General features: G+C 48.2%; 1 protein-coding gene across 1 annotated transcript; it reads right to left on the reverse strand.

Annotated features, from left to right (window-relative positions):
* Window positions 1-1,031: 1,031 nt before the first annotated feature.
* On the reverse strand, window positions 1,032-2,400 carry LOC141953692 (endogenous retrovirus group V member 1 Env polyprotein-like). Its single transcript, XM_074892501.1, has one exon. It carries the CDS (start codon window positions 2,233-2,235, stop codon window positions 1,219-1,221), a length of 1,017 nt encoding a protein of 338 aa, XP_074748602.1. The 5' UTR covers window positions 2,236-2,400; the 3' UTR covers window positions 1,032-1,218.
* Window positions 2,401-22,560: the final 20,160 nt, after the last annotated feature.

A 22,560-nucleotide genomic window follows, 5' to 3' on the forward strand; every position in this document is an offset into this window, starting at 1 on the left:
CTTCTCTTGGCTCCTTCTGCTTGGGAACCAGGTGAGTCTGAAGCCCCTTCTCCTCCTCTTCCATAGGGAGATCTGCACTTGAGAGACATCCCAGCTGATATTGCTCTGTCCTGTCCTGGGGTTTGGATCTTCTTGTCATGACAGAGGGAAATGAGGAGAAGATCTGCTTACAGAGAGGGTGGATGTGGCTGAGGGGGTTTTTGGTTTACAAATTAGGACAGAGCTTCATTAGGCCAGACTGCTCCCTGTAGGGCGATGAAGACCATGTGGCTCCTGGCAGAGCTTCCATCTCCCCACTCAGCAGTGGCCTTGGCTCCTTAGTGACAGGGTAACGAGTCAGCTCCTCACCCACCTTTGTGCTCTGCTTCCTCCCTGCCCTCTCTCCCAGGTGCACCTCCACCCTCAGAGCCATGTCCTGCTACGACCAGTGCCTGCCATGCCGGCCCTGCGGCCCGACCCCGCTGGCCAACAGCTGCAATGAGCCCTGTGTCAGGCAGTGCCAGAGCTCCACCTGACTTGCGGAAACATGACTCCACAACCTATAAGGTTATGAAGTAAGAATGTTTATTCAGTGCTGAGATGCACGGGGGATCGCTCCACCACAAACGTGCGCACTTCTCGTGGCACCTTGTCTTGGCTTTATGCTACAAAGCATCACATATTCATAATATGCCTATACATATGCATGACCTATTCCCGCTTCGTATTATAATGAGCCTGAAAGTCTTTTTCATATGTTCCGCCCCAGTCTCCTCCTAGTCGCATCTGCACAGTGTGGCCCGGTGGTCAATGGGCTGGGGTCGCAGAGATGAAGTAGCTCTTCTTCCTCACTGTTGAACTTTTTACCTCGGTTTCTTGCGCAATCTCTGTAGCCTCCTGGACTCAGGCCGGACCATGGGGTTGGTTTTGACCAGGTTTTAGGGCTGTCTTCCTATTCCTTCAGGAAGCGTTCCCTCACAGCTTCCATTAATCAAGGTTTCCATATTGTTCTGCTCTCTGATCCATCAACTATGATCTATTATCCTATTTAATCTTAGTTATCTTTTATCTAATGGGCCTTTAGCCCCTAGCCTGATCTCTAAGACTTCCATTTTTATCTCTAAACTAAGTTATACCTTCATTTCTTGAGTGCCTAATTTCTGTATCCTATTTTACTTTCCTAGCTCCTCATCTCAATTCCCCCCTTTTCTAAGACATTAGTAAATTCTTTTACTACCTTTAATAAATTGACTCCTGATTTAACACTTTAGAAAAGTACTTGTTTGATTCCAGCCTATGCCTAAGCTGATTCTTTTTCCATGTGACATAAGCATCTCCAGTGTTCTGGCAACACCAAAAGAAACATTTGATTAGAATGCAAGTTATTACTCCTAAAATCAACAGTGTCACTACCAGAACAAAAAGCTGTTTTAACCATGCAAAATTAGGTAGCCATGAAGTCAATTTTTCCCAAAGATTTGTGAAACCCCAGGATGTATCATCTTGTGCTATTAAATGGAATAGTTTTGAAGCTTCCCAAATCCTATGCACATCTGTCTCAATTTGGGCCTCACGGTTTACAAAGGCACAGCAGCTTTGATTAATTACTGTACAGACCCCTCCTTCTTTAGCCATTAATAGATCCAAAGCCATGCAATTTTGTATAGTTACTTCTGCCAATGAATTAATCTCCTTTTGTAAATTGGCAATGGCATCAGCAGTAGCGTTAGCCAAGATTTCAACAGTGGCAGAGATATTTACTATGGCTTTTTCTAATTCGCTTACTCCTAGCATAGGGATGAGCCATCTTACAAAGCTATGAAATCTGGTTCCTCTAATTACCAGGGGGTTCTCAACCTGTCTTTTTTGTTTAATCTGGTACCACAGGGTCCGTGAGACACCTTGCAGATTCCTAGTGGGGTATGAGATAGGCAATAATATACCTGTTGTACATTCTCCCCACCAATTTTGAGGTAAACGCTTCCAGGCCTTTCCGTTCGCACATAAGTACCACCAACCTGGTGGTAAACTGCACCTTTTCTCACTGGGACCATGCTTCCACTCAGCGGTATCACAGCATTCTCCTGGGAATTTCCCCCATCCCGTGTAGCCGATTTTCCTTATTGACCCTCTGGGGTACATATTGTTGCAAGTTTGATCAGCCCCCTTTTTTGTGCCTAAGAACTGGACCGAATTACTTCCCCTGTTTCGCATCATTATCGGCTGTCGGAGTGGCCATGTGTTTTTTGCCCACATTTGTTCAATGGCTTTGGATTCATTATACAAGGCATCATTTCAGTCAACTTGATCTAATATCCATTGATATTCTAGCTCAATTTTTAAATCTAGTCCATAAAGACAATACCTGTCATAATTGCCATCGGGTGGTCTCCATAATCCTGTCAGATCATGAGGGGTGGGTCCCCCTTATGCAACCTGTCATATTTGTAAATCGTGGGATGTTAAATTTGGGAATACCTAGAAAAGGAAATTGATGTGATTTTGGTAATTCTGTGCATACCCAACAATCTGACAAATTATTTCCTTGAGCCATCCCATGAAGAAGGCCTACAAAGAAATTCTGATTCCATGCTACCACAACGGTATAGACATTGACCAAAATTATCGTGAAAAATACAATTTTCCTGGCCGAATTTTTGTAACCTTCCATGGAGATCTATGGGCCTTCTTCACTCTGGTATGATGGATCCAGGCGCTCTGCTCCTTGATCTTAATTGCCGTAAAGGAGGTGAGGAGTACTTGAAATGGTCTTTCCCATTGAGGTTCCAGAGTCTTTTCTGCAAGACACTTAACATACACATAATCCCCAGGCTGTATATTATGCACAGGTCCATCTAACCCTCTACTTCGGGTTGCAAACACATGTTTTCCAATTTAATTGAGCTGTTTACCCAATGCCACCAGATATGAAGTTATAGTCTCATCCCCTGTCTGCATGGATATGCCTTTTTGTATGCTATAGGGTCGTCCGTACAGAATTTCAAAAGGACTTAACCCCTCTCTTGCCCTTGGCTTAGTTCATATGCACAGAAGGGCCACAGGAAGAGACTGCGGCCAAGACAAATTAGTCTCCTGTCCAAGTTTCACAATCTGCTGTTTGATTAAATGATTCATCTTTTCTACTTGGCCACTTGACTGGGGATGATATGGGGTATGAAGCTGCCAATCTATACCTAAATGGCAGCTGATTTGTTGCACCACCTTTGAAATGAAATGTGGCCCTCTGTCAGAGGATATTGTTGCTGGAACCCCAAAGCGTGGTATTATTTCTTGTATTAATATTCTGGTCACCTCCCGAGCTTTGGCAGTTCTGGTAGGGAACGCTTCCAGCCAGCCTGAAAAGGTATCTGTTAATACCAACAGGTATCGATACCCCCCTTTTCTTGGAAGTTCTGAAAAATCAATCTGCCATTGTTGCCCGGGCCCATTGCCTTTCCCAATTTGGCCCATTTCGAATCTGGGAGTATTTTTAAGATTAGTCTGGAGGCAAAGATCACACTGCTGAGTCACTTGTCTTACTGTAGTATATAAATTTCTAGCTCTAATATCTTTAATTAAGTGTTTATATAGGGCCTCTGCTCCCCAATGTCCTTTCTTATGTTCCTCCCTTACCAGGGACCATGTTAAAGAAGAGGGAATGACTATCTCTCCTTGCAGGGTGAGGGCCCAACCTTCCTCATTATATGATCCTTCCAGATCTGTGATAAGTTTTTGATCTTCTTTAGTATAATTAGGCTTACCCTCTAGGGAAATTCGCCCATCAGGGATTAAAGCTCCTTCTACTTTTACCTCTCCTTTGGCTGCTCATTTTGCCTCTCTGTCCGCCAGCTCATTTCCTTTCTCTAAATCCAAGTTCACCTTTTGGTGTGCCTTGATGTGCATGATTGCCAATTTTTTTAGGAAGCTGGACTGCTTCCAACAGTCTCAGAATTTCCTCTGCATGTCTGATGTTTTTACCCTGTGAGTTCAATAGTCCTCTCTCTTTTCAAATTGCTCCATGCGCGTGTACGACTCCAAAGGCGTATTTTGAGTCCGTATAGATATTCACAGCCTTGCCTTGGGCCAACTCCAAAGCGCAGGTCAGGGCAATTATTTCTGCCTTTTGTGCAGAGGTATACATGGGCAAATGCCCTGATTCTATTATTTCCTGGCTGGTAGTAACAGCATACCCAGCATGTCTTTTACCACTTGGGACATAGCTCCTTCCATCCATGAACCAGTTCTCTGTGTTCTCCATAGGGCTGTCTCTCAAGTCAGTGCGGCTTAAATACGTCGCTTCAATGGTCTCTAGACAGCCATGTTGTACTGGTTCTCCTGTGTTCCCACTGAGGAAAGAGTCTGGATTGACAATGTTAGTAACCACAATCTCTACATCATCTGTATAGTTTCTTTATTCCATTGAAGGTGTTTTTGTTCAGTGGTCGTCAATAAGGGTTTGACAAGCAGTCCATAATTATAAACCCATAGTCGGCACCACCCAGTCATTCCCAGGAAAGTCCATAACTCTTTCACTGTTTGTGACCTCAGGGTCTGACATATTACTTCTTTTCGAGCTTGTCCTAAAGTTCTTTTTCCAGCACTAATTTCATAACCCAGGTAAATCACTTCATGCTGCATTACTTGGGCCTTTTTCTTAGACACTCGGTATCTCTGAAGCCCCAAAGAATTTAGCAGGCTTACCGTCCAAGTCATGCAAGTGTCTTTTGTCTTGGTGATAATCAGGATATCATCCACGTATTGTAACAGTTTCCCTTCCTCAGGTGGGGTTGGGACTTCCCACGACTCGAGGTCTTTTGCAAGTTGATTGTCAAATATACTAGGGCTGCTTTTAAACCCCTGTGGTAACACCATCCAAGTTAGCTGGGTTTTACATCCGCTTTTAGGATTTTCCCATTCGAATGCAAATATTTTCTGGCTGGCTTCGTGGAGAGGGAGGCAAAAGAAAGCATCCTTGAGGTCTCAAACATTAAACCAGGTTAGTTCAGGTGTCAATACAGTCAATAAAGTGTATGGATTTGCCACCACCGGGTAGAGGTCTTCAGTTATCTTATGCACTGCCCACAGGTCCTGAACCACCTGATATGACCCGTCAGGTTTACGGACAGGTAATATGGGAGTATCAAAATTAGACTCACATTCTTTCAGTAATCCCAGTTGTAGGAACTTCTCTGTAACTGGCTGAATCCCTTCCTGTTCCTCTCTCTTCAGAGGATATTGTTTGATTCTTACAGGCTGTTGTCCTTCTTTAAGTCTGAACTCAACAGGTGGGGCATGCTTTGCTTTCTCGGGCACATCGGTGGCCCATACTCCAGGATATACCTGGTCACTAATTTCTTCACTGATTCTTCCTTCTGTGGGAACACTAGTTAGGGATAAGCTCATTATTTGTATAAACTCTTGGTCATTTACCTCCAGAGTAATCTCTCCTTCTTTAAATTTAATTATTGCGCCCAATTGTTCTAAGAAGTGCCTTCGGGGAGTTAGGCATATACAAAAATTTGTGTATGCCCTATTGTTTTCCTAATTTATATCTTAGGGGTTTGCAAAAATATGCCTTTTCACTTTGGCCAGTCGCCCCCTTTACCATAATATAGTCATCTTCTAAGGCCGCTCGGGGGCTCGCCCGGGCTCAGAGTGCTCAGCGGCTCTGCACCGCCACCACTTGCGCTCCCGGCAATCCCACTCTCTCCCTCCTCCAGCAAGGGCTCCCCAGCAACAAGAAGCCTGCCCAGCGCCAGCTGCAGCCTGGGGCAGCAGCAGGGCCTTGGCCCAGCACATGCAGCAGCTTCCCAGAGCTGTCCCCGAGCTCAGCGCCTGCAAACAGCAGCCACTCACCTCCTGCCCATGGCACAGAGGAGGCTGAGAGCCTCCCTTCAGCTGCCCCTCTGCAGGCCGAGCACAATGCCTCCGAGCTGCTCTCTAGCAGAGGGGATGGGAGGCCAACGATGACCTGGGCGTGCAGGGTTCAGGGAGGGCAGGGGACAGGGGGAATCACACAGTCACAGTGTAGCCGAGCAGGGACCCGCAGAGGTTGTCTGGATCAACCCCCGCTTGCAACAGATCCCCTTAGATCAAGTCACTCAAAGTCACATTCAGTCCAGCCCTGAACACCTCCCAGGCTGGACACTGCCAAACTTCCCTGGGAAACATGTTCCTTCTCTCCTTCTCCAGCCTGGAGACACTGTTGGGTGTTTTCCACAGACTTGCTGGGACTCACCCACTTCCCACTACTCACAGCATTCATGAAAACTTTAAACAGCATTGCTCCTATCCCTACTACTAGATCACACTAGTGAGTGATGGCCGGCAGGGCTTTGGACTATGGTCACAACTCTTTGAGCCTGGTAGTCCAGCCAATATCCCACCCAGCTGATCATCCTCTTCCTGAACCCATTCATTTCCAAGGTGGACATAAGAGAAGTGCGAGAGAGGTTGTCAAGGTCTTGCTAAACTGTAGGTACACACCTCCCCTGCCCTTTCCTTGTCCACAGTGCCTTTTACCTCCTGACACACCAGCAAGGTTTCCCTCAGCTACACGAGAGCCTCAGTTCAGCAGCAGCTCCACGGAGAGGGGAATCAGCCCTGGCTGAGCTCTCCCAGCAGAGCTCCCTGGCACTGATCTCCCCAAGGTCACTCAAGGGAAGGGGGGAAGCCTTGGCTGCATTGTGTCCAAGCTGGGCCTGAGCCCAGGCAGACAAATATTCAGGAGGGGAGATGGGCTTAGAACATTTACCCACTGTACACAGCCCTTGTCAGAAAGAGAGTCTCTTCTGGACAGCCCTGTGGGACAGCAGCAGGATTTGGTGGATTTGCTCTCGATATTAAAAGGAAGGTCACTGCTCTGGTGCAGCCCTCTGATTACTACACCTTGTTGGTTATCCAGGCAAGTAACGAGGAGGTGGTAGAGAGAAGTCTTAAGTCACTCAAAAAGGACTTCAAGGCGCTGGGGTGGCTAATTGAAGGCTCGGGAGCTCAGGTCGTATGTTCATCAATCCTTCAAGTGGAAGGGAAAACCACTGATAGAGGGTGGAAAACGTATCTGATTAACACATGACTCAGAGACTGGTGCCACCGTTGGAATTTTGGGTTCTTTGACCATGGCGAGGTTTATAAGGCACCTGGTCTGCTGGTGACAAATGAAACAGGTGGGATGCAGCTGTCCCACAGGGGGAAAAGGATTCTGGGGCAGGAGTTGGCAGGGCTTATTGACTGGGCTTTAAACTAGATATGAGGGGGGACAGGGAGATAACTGGGCCTGTTAGGAAAAAGCTCAAGGAAAGCATGCCAAAGCTTGAAGAATGGTGGACTGGTGAGGGCTCTCCTTCTGCCTCTTCATTTGAGAGAAGGGAATGATGTTTAGGGACCGTGGAAGCACCTGAGAAGGGTCTTGTAGGGAATGGGGCACGTGCTCACAAAAAGGTGTTGAATTCACTAGCTCATCTCAAGTGCATCTACACCAATGCACGCAGTATGAGCAACAAACGGTGAGCTTGAGGCCATGATGCAGCATGAGAACTATGATATAGTAGCCATAACAGAAACATGGTGGGATGCCTCACACGATTGGAGTGCTGCAATCAATGGCTTCAAGCTCTTCAGAAGGGATAGACAGGGAATGAGAGGCGGTGGAGTGGCCCAGTATGTTAGAGAATGCTATGAGAGCTCAGAAATCAAGTATAGTGATAACGGGGTTGAGAGTGTTTGGATTAGGTTAAGGACCAATAAAGCAGATCTTGCTGTGGGAGTCTGCTATAGACCCCCCAACCAAAGCAGTGAGGTGAATGAAGCTTTCTATAAACAGTTGGGAGAAATCTCACACTCACTTGCCGTTTTTCTTGTGGGAGACTTTAACCTTCCGGGTATCTGCTGGGATCACAGCACAGCAGAGAGGGAACAATCCAGGAGGTTCCTGGAATGTGTGGAGGATAACTTCCTCACACAGCTGGTGAGTGAGCCGAGCAGGGAAGGTGCCCTCCTAGACCTGCTGCTTGTGAACAGGGAAGAGCTTGTAGGGGAGGTAAAGGTTGGAGGCCATCTAGGGTGCAGTGATCATGAGATGATTGAGTTTTCGATCCGTGGAGAAACAAAGAGAGGGGTTAGTAAAACTGCCACCTTACACTTCCGGAGGGCAGACTTTGACCTGTTCAAAAGACTGATTGACAAAATCCCTTGGGAGGCTGCCTTGAAGGAAATGGGAGTCCAGGAAGGCTGGACATACTTCAAGAGAGAAGTCTTGAGGGCACAGGAGCAGGCTGTTCCCATGTGCTGAAAAACAAGCAGGCAGGACAGGAGACCGGCCTGGCTAAACAGGGACCTTTGGCTGGATCTCAAGAACAAAAGGAGAATCTATGACCTTTGGAAGTGGGGGCAAGTCTTTCATGAAGACTATAAAGATGTAGTGAAGTTATGCAGGGAGAGCATTAGGAGAGCCAAAGCACAGCTAGAGCTCAACCTGCCTGCAGCTGTTAAAGATAATAAAAAATGTTTCTATAAATTCATTAACAACAAAAGGAGGATTAGGGAAAATCTCCCTCCTTTATTGGATGCAGAGGGAAACATGGTAACTAAGAATGAGGAAAAGGCTGAGGTACTCAACGCCTACTTTGCCTCAGTCTTTAGCAGTGGAACTGGCTGTTCCCTGGACACCCAGCCTCATGAGCTGGGAGATGGGGAGGGGAAGCAGAATGAGGTCATCACAATTACAGAGGAAGTGGTCAGAGACCTGCTACACCACTTGGCTGCACACAAGTCTGTAGGACCGGATGGGTTACACCCAAGGGTGCTGAGGGAGTTGGCAGATGTGCTCGCTAAGCCGCTTTCCATGATTTACCTGAAGTCATGGCCAACTGGGGAGGTCCCATTGGACTGGAGGGTGGCAAATGTAACACCCATCTACAAGAGAAGCAGAAAGGAGGGTCCAGGAAACTACAGACCTGTCAGTCTGACCTCGGTGCCAGGGAAGGTCATGGAGCAGGTCATCTCGAGTGCCATTAAAAGTCATATAGTGGACAACCAGGAGATCAGGCCTAGTCAGCATGGGTTTATGAAAGGCAGGTCCTGCTTGACAAACCTGATCTCCTTCTATGACAAGATGACCTGACTATTGGATGAGGGAAAAGCTGTGGATATTGTCTACCTGGATTTTCAAAAAGCATTCAACACAGTTCCCCATAGAATCCTCATAGAAAAACTGGCTGCCCATGGCCTGGATGAGCGTACGGTCTGCTGGATCAAGCACTGCCTGGATGGATGGTCCCAGAGAGTGGTGGTCAATGGAGTTAAATCCAGCTGGCAGCCGGTCACAAGTGGTGTTCCTCAGGGCTCAGTGTTGGGACCGTTTCTGTTTAACATCTTTATTGATGATCTTGATAAGGACACAGAGTGTATCATCAGTAAATTCGCAGATGACGCCAAGTTAAGCAGGAGTGTCGGTTTGCATGAAGATAGGGAGGCTCTACAGAGAGACCTGGATAGATTGGATCGGTGGCCAACGTTAACGGGATGAGCTTCAACAAGGCCAAGTGCCAGGTCCTGCACTTGGGCCACAACATCCCCGTGCATGGCTACAGGCTTGGGGAGGTGTGGCTGGAGCTGTCTGGAAGAAAAGGATCTGGAGGTTCTAATTGACAAGCAACTGAACATGAGCCAGCAGTGTGCCCAGGTGGCCAAGAAAGCCAATGGCATCCTGACTTGTCTTAGAAATAGTGTGACCAGCAGAAGTAGGGAGGTGATAGTCCCCCTGTACTCTGCACTGGTGAGGCCACACCTGGAGTGTTGTGTCCAGTTTTGGGCACCTCAATACGAGAGAGATCTCGAGGTGCTGGAGCGAGTGCAGAGGAGGGCAACAAGGCTGGGGAAGGGCCTGGAGAATAAATCCTTTGAGGAGCAACTGAAGGAGCTTGGACTCTTTAGTCTGAGGAAGAGAAGGCTGAGGGGAGACCTCATCACTCTCTACAACTACCTGAAAGGACATTGTAGAGAGGCTGGTGCTGGTCTCTTCTCACAGGTAATTAGCGATAGAACAGGAGGGAATAGCTTTAAACTGCAACAAGGGAGGTTTAGTCTGGACATTAGGAAAAAATTTTTCACAGAAAGAGTGGTCAGAGAGTGGAATAGGCCGCCCAGTGAGGTGGTGGAGTCACCACCCCTGGATGTATTTAAGGGTCATTTAGATGAGATGTTGGGGGATGTGGTGTAGGGGAGAACTTTGTAGAGTTGGGCTGATGGTTGAACTCGATGTTCCCAAGGGTCTTTTCCAACCTGAATGATTCTGTGATAATAAACAAGTTCTCATACATAAACATGATAATTCCTGTAACTCATTTTCTTATTCCCACCTCTTTCCGGTCATGTGCACTTGAGTCCTGAAATGAGTTGGGGGGCTGCTTTTACAACCACCATGGACTACTGACTCAACAGAAAGACCCTCCAATGTCCTTGTCTCAAGGAGTTTGGATCACATTACGATTTTGACATACTTGAGTCCATTTCACAATGTATCTTTTAGAATACCTGGTGTACAGGGCAATAAACCGTCCTTACCAAAGAGTCTAATACTACCTGGTCATGAATCTTATTCTTTGAAAAGCAATCTGGTTAATGATTATTACCGGCCTAAGTGGCCTTAGTCTGGGACTTTACAAAGGACATTGTAGCAGCATCACTGGTTGTGTGATTACTCTAAATCATTCTTTATTTAAATAAAAATCACCAAAAATCATTAAAATCGGATCAAATTAACATCAAATCAGTAACAGCTTCCCCTTGCCCCACACCAGTCCCCTCTTCCCCACTACCTTTGACCCTTCCCATAAGCATTCCTTCAGAACTCTTGCCTCGTCCTACAGGACCCCCCCTCAAACATCCCAAATCCTCAAGTTCCTCTTGTCACTTCTTGTCACTTACAAAGCTCAGCCACAAACACTTCAAAGCTTCCCCTGCAGTTCCCTGATGGCCCATCAATTAGAGGCTGAAGAGCTCTGGTCTCCCTCCTTGTCACTCTCATCACTGCCTGAGAGACTGCTGTCATTGTGTGCCTTGATTATCACTTTCCCTTCTACTTGTTCTTCCCTTTGAAAGGGAAGGGCACTTGATCAGACAACCCTAGTGCACCAGATACTCTCACATTCCACAGGTCTTTAAGTGACCTCTGGTGAAGTTCCTCAGGTGAGTGAGTTCCTCAAGATGCTGAAAGGCCCCTGTCCCCTGAGAAAACTGGGTCACTTGAATCAAGGCTCTGGGAGGAAACCCCAAGATGAGCTCAATCTTTGAAGTGTGTCCCTGCAGCACCTGCAGCAGCACTAAGCCATGGCATTCACTTTCCAGGACACATGAGATGTTGCAAACATGAAGGAAAAGGGAAAGACTGGCCAAATCATCCATCAGTTTCAAAGGTAAGGTGGGTGTAAGAAAGCACTCAGGTCATGTGAAATGTCATTCTGGAATGAATTACTTTGTGCCCCCATATTCCAACATGCTTATTGTTTGCTCTCCCAGATGTCCTGTGTTTCCTACAAGAACATGAACCCTCTCTCACAGCTCTTTGGGAACATCCCAGCATGAGGACAGACCTGAATTCCACCACTGGGTGAGATCCAAATCTTATCCTTCTTAGCCCATCCAGGTGGAAAGGGAACTTCTCATATCTCTTGCAGGACCTCACAGAGACACTTTTCTCCAGGTACCTCACTCTCTTTGCCTCCTTCTCTTTCCCTGTGGCCCATCTCTCCCTCAGACACATCAGCCACCCACGGAAGAGCAGGTCTTTATCTTAAGGCAACTTCATCAGGCCACCTTCCTCTCTGGTGTCCCAGCCTCAGCATTTGCAGCTGCAGGGCATCTGGCTCACCCCAGACACAGCCCTTTGCTGCCATGGGAGCATGTCAGGGCAGCACCTCTCCCTGTGCTCAACTGGAACTGGTCCCAGACCTCCACAGCCGCCCCACGGCGATCACCAGGGATGGGCTGGATCTTGTCCAACTCTGGGATTGTTTTGGCTTGTAAAGCGGGGAAGCCCTGCAGCTGCAGCAATAGGGATGGTCTCTAGCTTTGACTTTGTCTCTCACGAGCAGACTGCCTGTGAACAGGCTGAATTTCCAAAGAAGACCCCACAGCTTGGACCCAATACACCTTCTCTCATTCCTGTAATGAGAACACAATCAATTGAACTGTTTCCGCCCAACCCACAAAAGCCCAAAAGCTCTCTGCTGTCATTAAATCCACCAGCGATGGCCGGTGTCTGATTTCCCTTCTGAGCACTGGGCTTCCAAGGACTTGCCTGGAGTTGTCAGGGGCACAGAGGCAGAGAGCTGCCTGGTGGAGTCCTGGTTCTCAGAGTGTGGGGAGAGGCTGTGCTTCCTCATGTGCATATGCACCTGCCTGTGCCTGAGGGGGCATTTGTGCCTGTGTGTTTGCCCTTGGGTGTGCATTTGCAAATGCCCATGTGAGAGTGAGTGTGTGCCCGTGTGTGTGTGAACAAGTGCCTGTCTGTGTGTGTCTGTGCAGGGGTTTGTGTACCCGGGCGTTTTTGCAGGTGAGCAAGTAAGTGTGTGTGGTGTCAGTGTGCGTGTGTGTGTATGTGTGTGGGCATCTGTGTGTGCAGACGAGCACATATCTATCTCTGTACACGAGCTTGCACGTCTATCGACATGCAAGTGTGAGTGTGCAAGGGCGTATGAGCAACTGTGAACACTGATGTGATGACAAGTCTCGGGGCTCAATGTGTGTGTGTGTGTGTGCATGTGCAGGGCTTCCTGTGCAACTGGCTGTGCATGCACATGTGTTTTCATGCGTGCTGACATGTCATGGCATCACACAATGATAGTATATCTCGAGTTGGTAGGGGCCCAAGAGCATCATTGATTGCAACTCCCTGCTCCTTGCAGGACTGCCTAAAACTAAACCATATGACTGAGAACATCATCCAGATGCTCCTTTAACTCTAACATGTTTGTTGCTGTGACCACTTGCGTGGGGAGCCTGTTCCAGTGACCAACCACCCTCTCAGTGAAGAACCTTTTCCTAATGTTCAGACTGAACTTCCCTGATGCAGCTTCATTCCATTTCCTTGACCTTTCCCTTTCTATTCCATTTCCTATCACTGGTCACCAAAAAGAGATCAGCACCTCCCCTTCTGCTTCCCCTTTGAGGAAGGTGTGGACTGTGATGAGGTCACCCCTCAGCCTTCTCTTCTCCAAGCTGAACAATCCACGTGACCTCAGCTACTCCTTATATATATACTCTTGCCCTCAAGACCTTTCTCTATCTTGGTCACCCTTCTCTGGACACACTCTAATAGTTTGATGTTTTTCTTATTTCAAGGTGCCCAAACCTGCACACAGTACTTGAGGTGGGGCGGCACCACTGCAGAGTGGAACAATCACCTCCCTTGACCGGCTAGCTGTGCTCTGCTTGATGCACCCCAGGACACTGTTGGCCCTTTAGGCTGCCAGGACACACTGTTGACTCACAGACAACTTGCCATCAACCCAAAGCCCCACATCTCTTTCCGCATGGCTGCTCTCCAGCCCCTTGTCCTCCAGTTTGTACGTATAACCATGATTACCCTGGCCCAGGTGGAGAATCCGGCACTTGCTCTTTCTACATTTCATGAGGTTGGAGATTGCCCGGCTCTCTAGTCTATCCAGCTCTCTCTGCAAGGCCTCTCTACACTCCAGGCAGTCCACAGCTCCTCCTCGTTCAGTATCATCATCAAACTTACTTAAAGTACATTTGATTCCTGCATTCAGATCATTTATAAAGTCTTTGAAGAGAAATGGCCCTAAAATGGAGCCCTGGGGAACCCTGGAACATGGACTGAACATTGCTGCAGAGGGAGGAGTGGAATAATTGTGGGGAATTTCTGCTGTTGTAATTGTGGTGAAGGGATGAGGGGAGGAGTGTCTGTACAATGTCCACTATTGTTGGTGCTGTGATGGTGTTATTTTGATTTTGGTGTGAGGAATTCTTTTTTGTAAGTGAAGTTTTTGAACATTGTAGATTGTGTGATGAATGTATATATTAATGATAATTCTAAAATATGTGATTCACAGAGCAGAGGGGTGGAATGTATTTGCTTTATGGGGCAAAGGTGCAGGGATGCAGCCTGCAGGGATGGCTACTGTGAGCAGTTACCAGAAGCTGCCTCCCCCATGTCACACACAGTCAGTCCCCGTTGACTTTAAGATGACTCATCACTGACCAAAGCTGAGCCAATCAGTGACACTGGTAGCACCTCTATGATAATAAATGTGAGAAGGGGAAAAAACTTGCACAACATAATCTGGAAGAGAGGAGTGAGAAAATGTGAGAGAAACAACTGTGCAGATACCAAGGTCAGTGAGGAAGGAGGTGGAGGAGGTGCTCCAGGTGCCAGAGCAGAGATTCCCATGTGTCACACACTGTTCATAAACAAGAAACTGTTTGTAAAGAGGATGTCTCAAACAACTCAAGTTGGATGCCCTGTGGGGGGAAAGAGGAGCAAGCTCTGCAGAGCTGGGGCTGTGGGCCATTTCCTTCACAGAACCACAGAATCATCTAGGTTGGAAAAGACTTTGAAGTTCATCTAGTCCAACCATTAACCTAACACTGAATGTTGTCAAGTCTACCTAAGCATTATGACAACCTGACTCTGAAACACCTCCAGGGATGGGGACTCCACCGCTGCCCTGAGCAGCCCATTCCAACGTCTAAAAACCCATTCTGTAAAAAAATACTTGATAATAAACAGTCTAACCCTTCCCTGGCACAACTTGTTACTTGGTTAAAGAGACTCATCCCCACCTCTCTGTAACCTCCTTTCAGTTAGTTGTAGAGGGCGATGAGGTCTCCCCTCAACCTCATCTCCTCCAGACTAAACACCCCCAGTTCCCTCAGCTGTTCCCCATAAGACCTGGCCCCAGACCCTTCACCAGCTTCGTTGCCCTTCTCCGGACATGCTTGAGTCATTCAATATCCTTTTTGTAGTGAGGGGCCCAAAACTGAACACAGTAATCAAGGTGTGGCCTCACCAGTGCAGAGTACAGGAGTAAGATCCCTTCCCTGTCCCTGCTGGCCACGCTATTTCTGATACAAGCCAGGATACCATTGGCCTTCTTGGCCACCTGGGCACACTGATGGCTCATGTTCAGCCGGCTATCAATCAACACCCCCAGGTCCCTCTCTGACTGGCAGCTCTCCAGCCACTCCTCCCCAAGCCTGTAGCGCTGCTGGGGGTTGTTGTGGCCCAAGTGCAGCACCCAGCATTTGGCCTTATTGAAACTCCCCCAGTTGGCCTCAGCCCATCGCTCCAGCCTGTCCAGGTCTCTCTGCAGAGCCTCCCTACCCTCGAGCAGATCAACACTCCCACCCAGCTTGGTGTCATCTGCAAACTTACTCAGGGTGCACTTGATCCCTTTGTCCAGATCATCAATAAAGATATTAAACAGGAGTGGCCCCAAAACCGAGTTTCCTGCTGTTGTTGTCCAGAGACAGAACTTGCCTAACTGCAGAGGTACAAGACAGAGAAAATGACAACCTTCTGGAACAACCTATTGCACATGTGCAAGAAAGACTATATAAAGGTAATACCCCACGTATGTCTTTGACAAACAGCTACCTATGGACTGCACTGGATACTCTGCGACAACGTGGGATCCGATGGTGTTCATTCTCCTTTTTCTATCCCCTCCTCCTGTCTTTTTCTCTTTCCCTTTTCTGCTCTCTCTCTCTTACATATATTCACGTGTATAAGTTCTGTAGGAGTTGAATTGGTTGTTCATTGACGGGTTATTAGGAATATAGTTTCATCGCCAAAGTGCCTTTATTTGTTCTCTGAAGGGTTATCAGTTGATTGTAGCCAAATTGTCTCCATTCACTTACTAAAGTGGTCAGTTAATAAAGTCACCAGCACAACTGTTCCTCTGAGTCCTTGTGGTGTCTCAGCCGTCCTGCAGCTCTGCCAAGCAGAGACTGGCTCTTTGACCAGCATGCAGGCTCTCGGGGAATTCAAAAGATTCACCCCCCTCGTAGTCCACCACGTGGGACGAGATAATAATTTTGGTGTCAGAAGTGGGATTCCCCGAGTTGGTCAGTGAGAGGAATGTAGAAGGGATATCGACTGATAAAATCAGCCGAGTCCGAATTCTCTGGCAGATGATTGTGGTTTCCTGGGTTCAGTCTGATCTGGACTGCTCCCCTTTGCTAGAGCTGTTGAAAACATATAAATCTCACCCAACTCTTAAAAAGACACCCTGGGCAGAGGACAACTGGCAATTCCCACTCACTGTCGCAGAGCAAATAAAGGATTTGGTGAAAGAGAACAGGTCGAGACCTGGAAAAGCTGTGGTTTGTGGTGTTTTGTGAGCAGCACGGATAGCAGCACAAAAAGATAGATGTATAGTGAAGCAGACTGAGCAGAAAGAGAATGAATCTTTACAAGGGCTAGTTAAGAACTTACAAGCAGAATTAGAAGCTGAGCGGGAAAAGCGGCTGCAGGAGGAGGTAACCGAGGACAGTTCAAAAAGTCAGTGGCGAAACGCTTTTGTTCAGGAGCGAGAGTTGCGCTTGGAATTAGCCGAGGCACTGAAAGAGGATGGTGACAGTGAGTGTGGGTGCTCTAATTTACCAGAGGAATGCAAAACGATTAACAGAAAAGTACCTGGCCATTACCCCTGGGAGGAGATGGAGCAGATAAAGCTCGAAAAAGAGAGAATCAATCCTCAACTCCGCCCACTGGTCAGAACAGAATTTCTGTACCCTGGGGAAGCTGATGCTGTGCCAGAAATCATAACAAAATAAATACCCTATAGTCCAAATGAACTGACAAAATTGCAGGAAAAATACAGTAGACTCCCTAGAGAAACAGAGATTGAATATATGTGGAGGGTTTCACTCATGGGGGGAGACAGAATTAAACTCAGTGAAGAAGAGGCACAGGAATACTGGGGTCTGGGTGTGTTTCTGACTGTCCCAGATACCAGGGCTCCCTGGTGTTTAACTCAGAAGATGGCATACTGGGCCGGAGGGCTGGATCCCTGAAGTGGGGAGACCTGGGAACCATCCCCATGCAGGGGCTGGACCAAATTACCTAAAGTGTGCAGAAGGCGCTTGTCTTCAGTTTATGCAGGACAGGCGTTTAGTACCCCATCTGCCCTCCCGATGCTGTTAAGAGCTGACCCGAAACCTCTATCAAAGGGCCTCCCTGACTCCTTAAAACTATATGCTATACAGACCGTCTAAGGGCGGTATTCCCGATCCAGGAGCACTTGGCAAAAACATTAATGCCAGGGAGAAACCAAACACAACCCTCTTCAGTGGAATTCCCCCTCACTTGAGAAGAGATTGCGTAGGAGCTGATATATTACTACCCCAATGTAGGAAGCTCGGGGGGGGGGGGGGGGGGGGGGTGGGGGGTGGGGGAAATGGGGGGGGCGGACACATGACACACAAAAAGGCAAAGTCTCGCTTAAGAGAATGGAATTTGACAATTGTCCTTTGAAAAGACCACTCCCCCAACCCCGCTCCCCCACCGAAACACTAGGGTTCTGGTGTTAAACAGGGAAATTGGTTTTGCTGGCACAGCTTGTGGATGTATGTAAGGCAGCTCACCACAAATCAGCAGGGAGATCTAATGATTACTTTCCCCACAGGGCCCCGAAGAACATCCGTTACCTTTTTAGTAGATAACTGGAGGGTAGGTGTCAGCTTTATGCGCTGATGTGGCAGCCCACCACAATATTGTACCAGATAAAAATCAAATATGGGTTACTATGTGTTTGGGAAGTCCCTGCCCCAAAACACAGCCACAGCGAAGTGCTGGTTGCCCAAAGAAGACAGTCCCATTTGGGTAGTTATCAGTGTTGGCCTATACCCAGTGAACATTCTAGGACTTGATGTATTAAAAGGGAGAGGGTGGAAGGACTCGAGAGGGAGGGAATGGAAATTTGGATCTCCCACCATCACCTCCATACAATTGTTACAGACAGCCCCAGCACTTGCTCCATCTAATAGAGTAAAAGTAAAACCTTACCCCTTATCTTCGGGAGCCAGAGAGGGAATTACTCCAGTGATAAAAGATTGCAAGAGCCAGCAGTAATTATAAAAACTCACTCCTCTTATAATTGCCCAATATGACCAGCACGTAAGCCAAATGGAAAATGGTGGTTAACAATTGACTATCGACACCTCAGTGCAGGCACTGGCCCACTAACAGGAGCTGTCCCTAACATAGTAGAGCTAGTCTCCACTATCCAAGAACAGTGTCATGATATTTTAGCAACTATTGATGTTAAAGACATGTTTTCCATGGTGCCCCTGCAAGAGAGTGATCGAGACAAATCTGGGTTTACCTGGGATGGTATACAATATACCTTTACCTGCCTTCCGCAAGGTTATAAACATTCACCTACTTTGGCACACCATGCCCTAGCCCAGGCGCTAGCGGAAGCCCCTCTTCCCGAGGAGGGAGTAAAAACATACCAGTACATAGATGAGGTACTGATAGGGGGGACCAATGTTGCTGCAGTGGCTGAAGCCCAAAGAAACATAATTACCCACCTAGAAAAATTGGGCCTCCAAACTCCCACTGAGAAAATAGAGTTATCTGCCCTGAGGTGAAATTTCTAGGCATATGGTAGAAAGGTGGCACAGCGTGCATACCTCCTGAAACCCTGCTTGCCTTGGAACAGGTAGAAGTCCCAGACAATAAAAAGGAACTTCAACATGTTTTAGGCTTGCTGGTTTTCTTGAGAAAATATATTCCACATTTCTCCATTATATCTCATCCTCTTTATGACCTAGTATGTAACCAAGCTGCTTGGGATTGGACCCCTGTTCATAAGGAGGCCTTGAAGTTATTAGTGTTTGAGGCAGGAGTATATCAGACCCTGGGCCTGATCTACCCCACAGACCCCCTTCAAATTGAATGGGTCTTTGCAATCCATGAAGCATCTATACATATATGGCAAAAGGGACCAGAGGGCCCCATTCACCCTCTTGGGTTCTTTTCATGCAGTTTTAAGGATGCAGAAAAATGCTATTCCACCTGGGAAAAGGGTCTATTTGTGGTAATCCTAGACCTACAAGAAGTTGGAAAAATTGTACGGAAACAATCCATAATACTGTGAGATCCTTTAAAATTCTGAAACCCATCCTACCAGGTACCCCACTGTGGGAGTAGCACACTGAGAGACAGCTAGAAAATAGTATGTGAAATTAGAACATTACAGTCACACATACAGAGTGACAGAAGGTTCACTTCTCATTGATATGTTTTCAATCTTACTTTGAACTCTTACCTCTGAGGGACACATCCCGGAGCAGGTACTCTAAGAGACAGGCCTGCAGGAAAACCTGAAGAAGCAATGTGAAGCAGGGAATAACAGAAAGCAAAGAGCAGCAGCAAGGAACCATTGAACAAACAGCCACAAGCTCCTGCATTGCCTGCCCCCTCACCAGAGCCATTGGGCAGAAAAAGCATGTAACCCATGATGAAAACAAGAGGACCTGAGACTCTTTCACCACTTTGTCCTTCATCTCAAACCACTGACACTCTCCCCTCCTGGAAGAAAATTTAGGCCTGCAGATCCCTGGGTGCCCAGGGGAAGCAGAGCTGCCAGGGGAGAGCTGAGGGACCCTTCCCCCAAGCTCAGCCTTGCACACACACATCCCCTCCCTCCCCTGGCTTCTTGCACAGCCAAGGAAGCTCCCTGCACCAGGGTGACACCCACAGCACAGAGGTACAAGGCACTGTCAGAGACCTCGACTTCCTCCAGCTGCAGGACACTGTATTTCCTTGTGGTGTTCAGCAGCGTGGTGAGACGGCCGCTGTGCCTTGGGCCAGCTGCTGCCTGATATGAGAGCAGCTGGGGAGCTTGGCCTTTCCTCTGCTGGTACCAGGAGAAACCATTAAAGTAAGAGGTCTGGTATGTGCAGTTGGTCTGGAAAGTGTCTCTGTGTTTCACTGTGACTTGTCCTTCTTGCTGGGTGACTGTGGTCTGCCCCATGGTGCCTGGAAGAAAGGGAAGGTCAGTGACTCTGCAGGGAAGGGCTCTGGGAGGCAAACCAGAAATGGATGCAAAACCCTGGAGGAGAAGGCTCCCTGTCCCTTGCCCTGCAGGAACATCATGAGGCCTGGGCACAGCAAGGTGGAGACTAGTTTTGGGCAGGAGCTCAGAGATCTCAGACCAGAATGGACCCCGAGGGGAGCTGTGCTGTCACTGCTCCTATCTCCCTGTTCCTTCTCGTACTGCTCAGAGGAGCAGGGAAAAGCCTGTCATGCCTGTACTTTGTGTGCTGGGATCTGCACCGCTCCAGCAGTTTGATGGGCCCTTGGAGCTGCAGTAAAAAGTTTCCTCCTGCTTCCCCATCCCTGTTATCTCTGAGGGGTCCTTGCTCCCTCAGTAAACACACATCTGAACCCAGTGTTGGAAACAGGAGCCCTCACTGTGTTGACAACCATGAGGAAAGTGGAAGCCATGGCAGGGATGTGCCAGGTAGGAGGCAGACCTGAGGCCCCTAGGATCCTCAGGGGTCAGTGGGATGAGTGTTCTAAAGTCCCTGTAGCAGCACTGATAGGATCTGCTAACTTGCTTTGTAAATCGAGAAACAAGAGACAGCAGAGACAGCTGAGATCTCCTATGGTGACAGCAGGTGGATCTGAAGAGAGCGGTAGAGAGGAATGGATCAAAGGGGAGAGAGAAGATGGAGAGGGGGCCTGAGGTATCTCTCCTCTCTCCTTTCTAACAGTAAGAGCATCTTGAGAGAATCAGTGCAAAACCACAGATGTCAGCTGACATTTTACCAGTGGTCTCCTGGTATTTATCAGTACTTCCCCGTATGGACCCGATAAGGCTGCTGAGGGTTTCCTGAGGAGAAGAAGAACTATGTGTTTGTAGAAAGCCAGAACTTACCCAGCAGTTGCCCCAGGAAGGACGTGAGGATGAGATATCTGAGGTGCATGTTGAGACCAACCTGCCCATTTGCTGAGTGAGAGAGAGTCAGAAAAGCACCTCCCAGCCCCGAGATAACAGAGCTGCCGGAAATGACTCTGTTGGGGGAACAAAGGAAGAAGCGGGGGAGGGAAACAATCTGTTCTTCCTATGCCTGAAATGCTCCTTCTGGGTTTCTCCCTCCTCCAGCAGCAACACCTGTGGCTCCCTCAGCCAAGGGCATTCTCAGCATCTCTACAGTGAGGGGCCCTGGGGTCTCTGGGGGTCCCAGTTGTGGGAAGAGTCTGTTCCCGGTCAGCTGGCAGTGGAGTCCTCACCTCCCCAGCTAGAATCACCTGCTCTTCTGCACAGCCACTGCTGGGCCATCTGGGAGGTCAGGGGTTTCTTCCCTGCTGAGGTTTCACATCTTCCCCTGATGTCCTCAGCTCTCTGGGGACACTGCTACTTCTTCTGGGAAGAGAAGTCTCTTCTGTTTCTCTCACTTCTCCCCTTCCTTTGCTCTGGAGCACCTCTCGCCCACATCCTCAGAAATAGCAGGTGAGCCCTGCTGTGCAGCAGCCCAGGGTCTCTGGTTGTGTCCTGCTCTGCTGGTGTAAACTACAGTCTAAGAGAGGAACCTGCTGCCAGTGAGGCTGTTGGATGCCACAAACCCAGAGCAAATAAGGACAACTTATTCCACAGGAAAAAAGGGCTGATTTGTCACCAGCAAACAGGATGAGGGATCAGTGGATCACCCCCACCACATACACACAGGGAGCCCATGGGGCACCCACTGGAGCGCTGCACTGCGAGGGGTGGGGATGGGGCATCCCTGCACCCCAGAGCTGAAAGGGCACACAAAGGGGTGGGGGATGGGCAGGTGGAGACCCCTACTGCCACCCCCTTTCCAGACCAACAGAGTGGTCCCATGGACCAGTCACAACAAAGATAACATCCTGGTCATTTTCCTTAAGTGTCATAAGGTCTTTGTTCCAGAAAATGTCCACAATTAGGTGAATAATGATCTTGGGAATGATACTGACAGAGTTCTTCAAAGCTCATTGTCAGAGTTTTCTGAATGACAGAGTGAAGCATCAGCCCTCCTGCCTGTCCCAGCTGGACTTTGTAACTCGGTTTCCAGGGAATTACTGGCAGGGAGACAAACAAGGCAGAGCCACAGGCATGGCCAGGCCAGCACATGGATCAGCCTCATGGTCACACTCAATCTTCCTCATCTCTGCCTCCATCTGTCTTCCCATGCTTGCTGCAGGACAGACTGCCTTGATCCCTCTCTCTGCTTGTCTCTGCCCCTTCCCCTAAGCATCCCATGTCTTGGACAATCCCTAAATGTTTTTCCAGTGCTTTTCCAAGACTTCCATAAGAAGTCCTATCCCCCTGTAGGCAGAAATACATTTATAAGTCGATCCTCTCTTCTCCCCATTCTAGGGTAAGACATCCCCAGACAAAGGGGATGATTGTGACACCTGAAGGGATGTGGACAAGCTGTCTGTGAAGGAGAGGGTTGTGCTGGATGTCCTTCTACCTGAGAGAGTGGTGTGTCTGACTTGGGGAAGGGGTGGTCACAGCACGTGCTGTTCCCAGAGACATTTCCCTTTGAAGGGCCTGATCTTTGGTCTGAGGAGAAGGGAGAGAA

Source organism: Strix uralensis, chromosome 22 (genome assembly GCF_047716275.1).
Source record: "Strix uralensis isolate ZFMK-TIS-50842 chromosome 22, bStrUra1, whole genome shotgun sequence".
NCBI lineage: Eukaryota > Metazoa > Chordata > Aves > Strigiformes > Strigidae > Strix > Strix uralensis.

Excerpts from the sequence above, each read along its gene's own strand:
- LOC141953692 (XM_074892501.1), bottom strand. The coding sequence starts at position 2,235 with ATGTGGGCAAAAAACACATGGCCACTCCGACAGCCGATAATGATGCGA.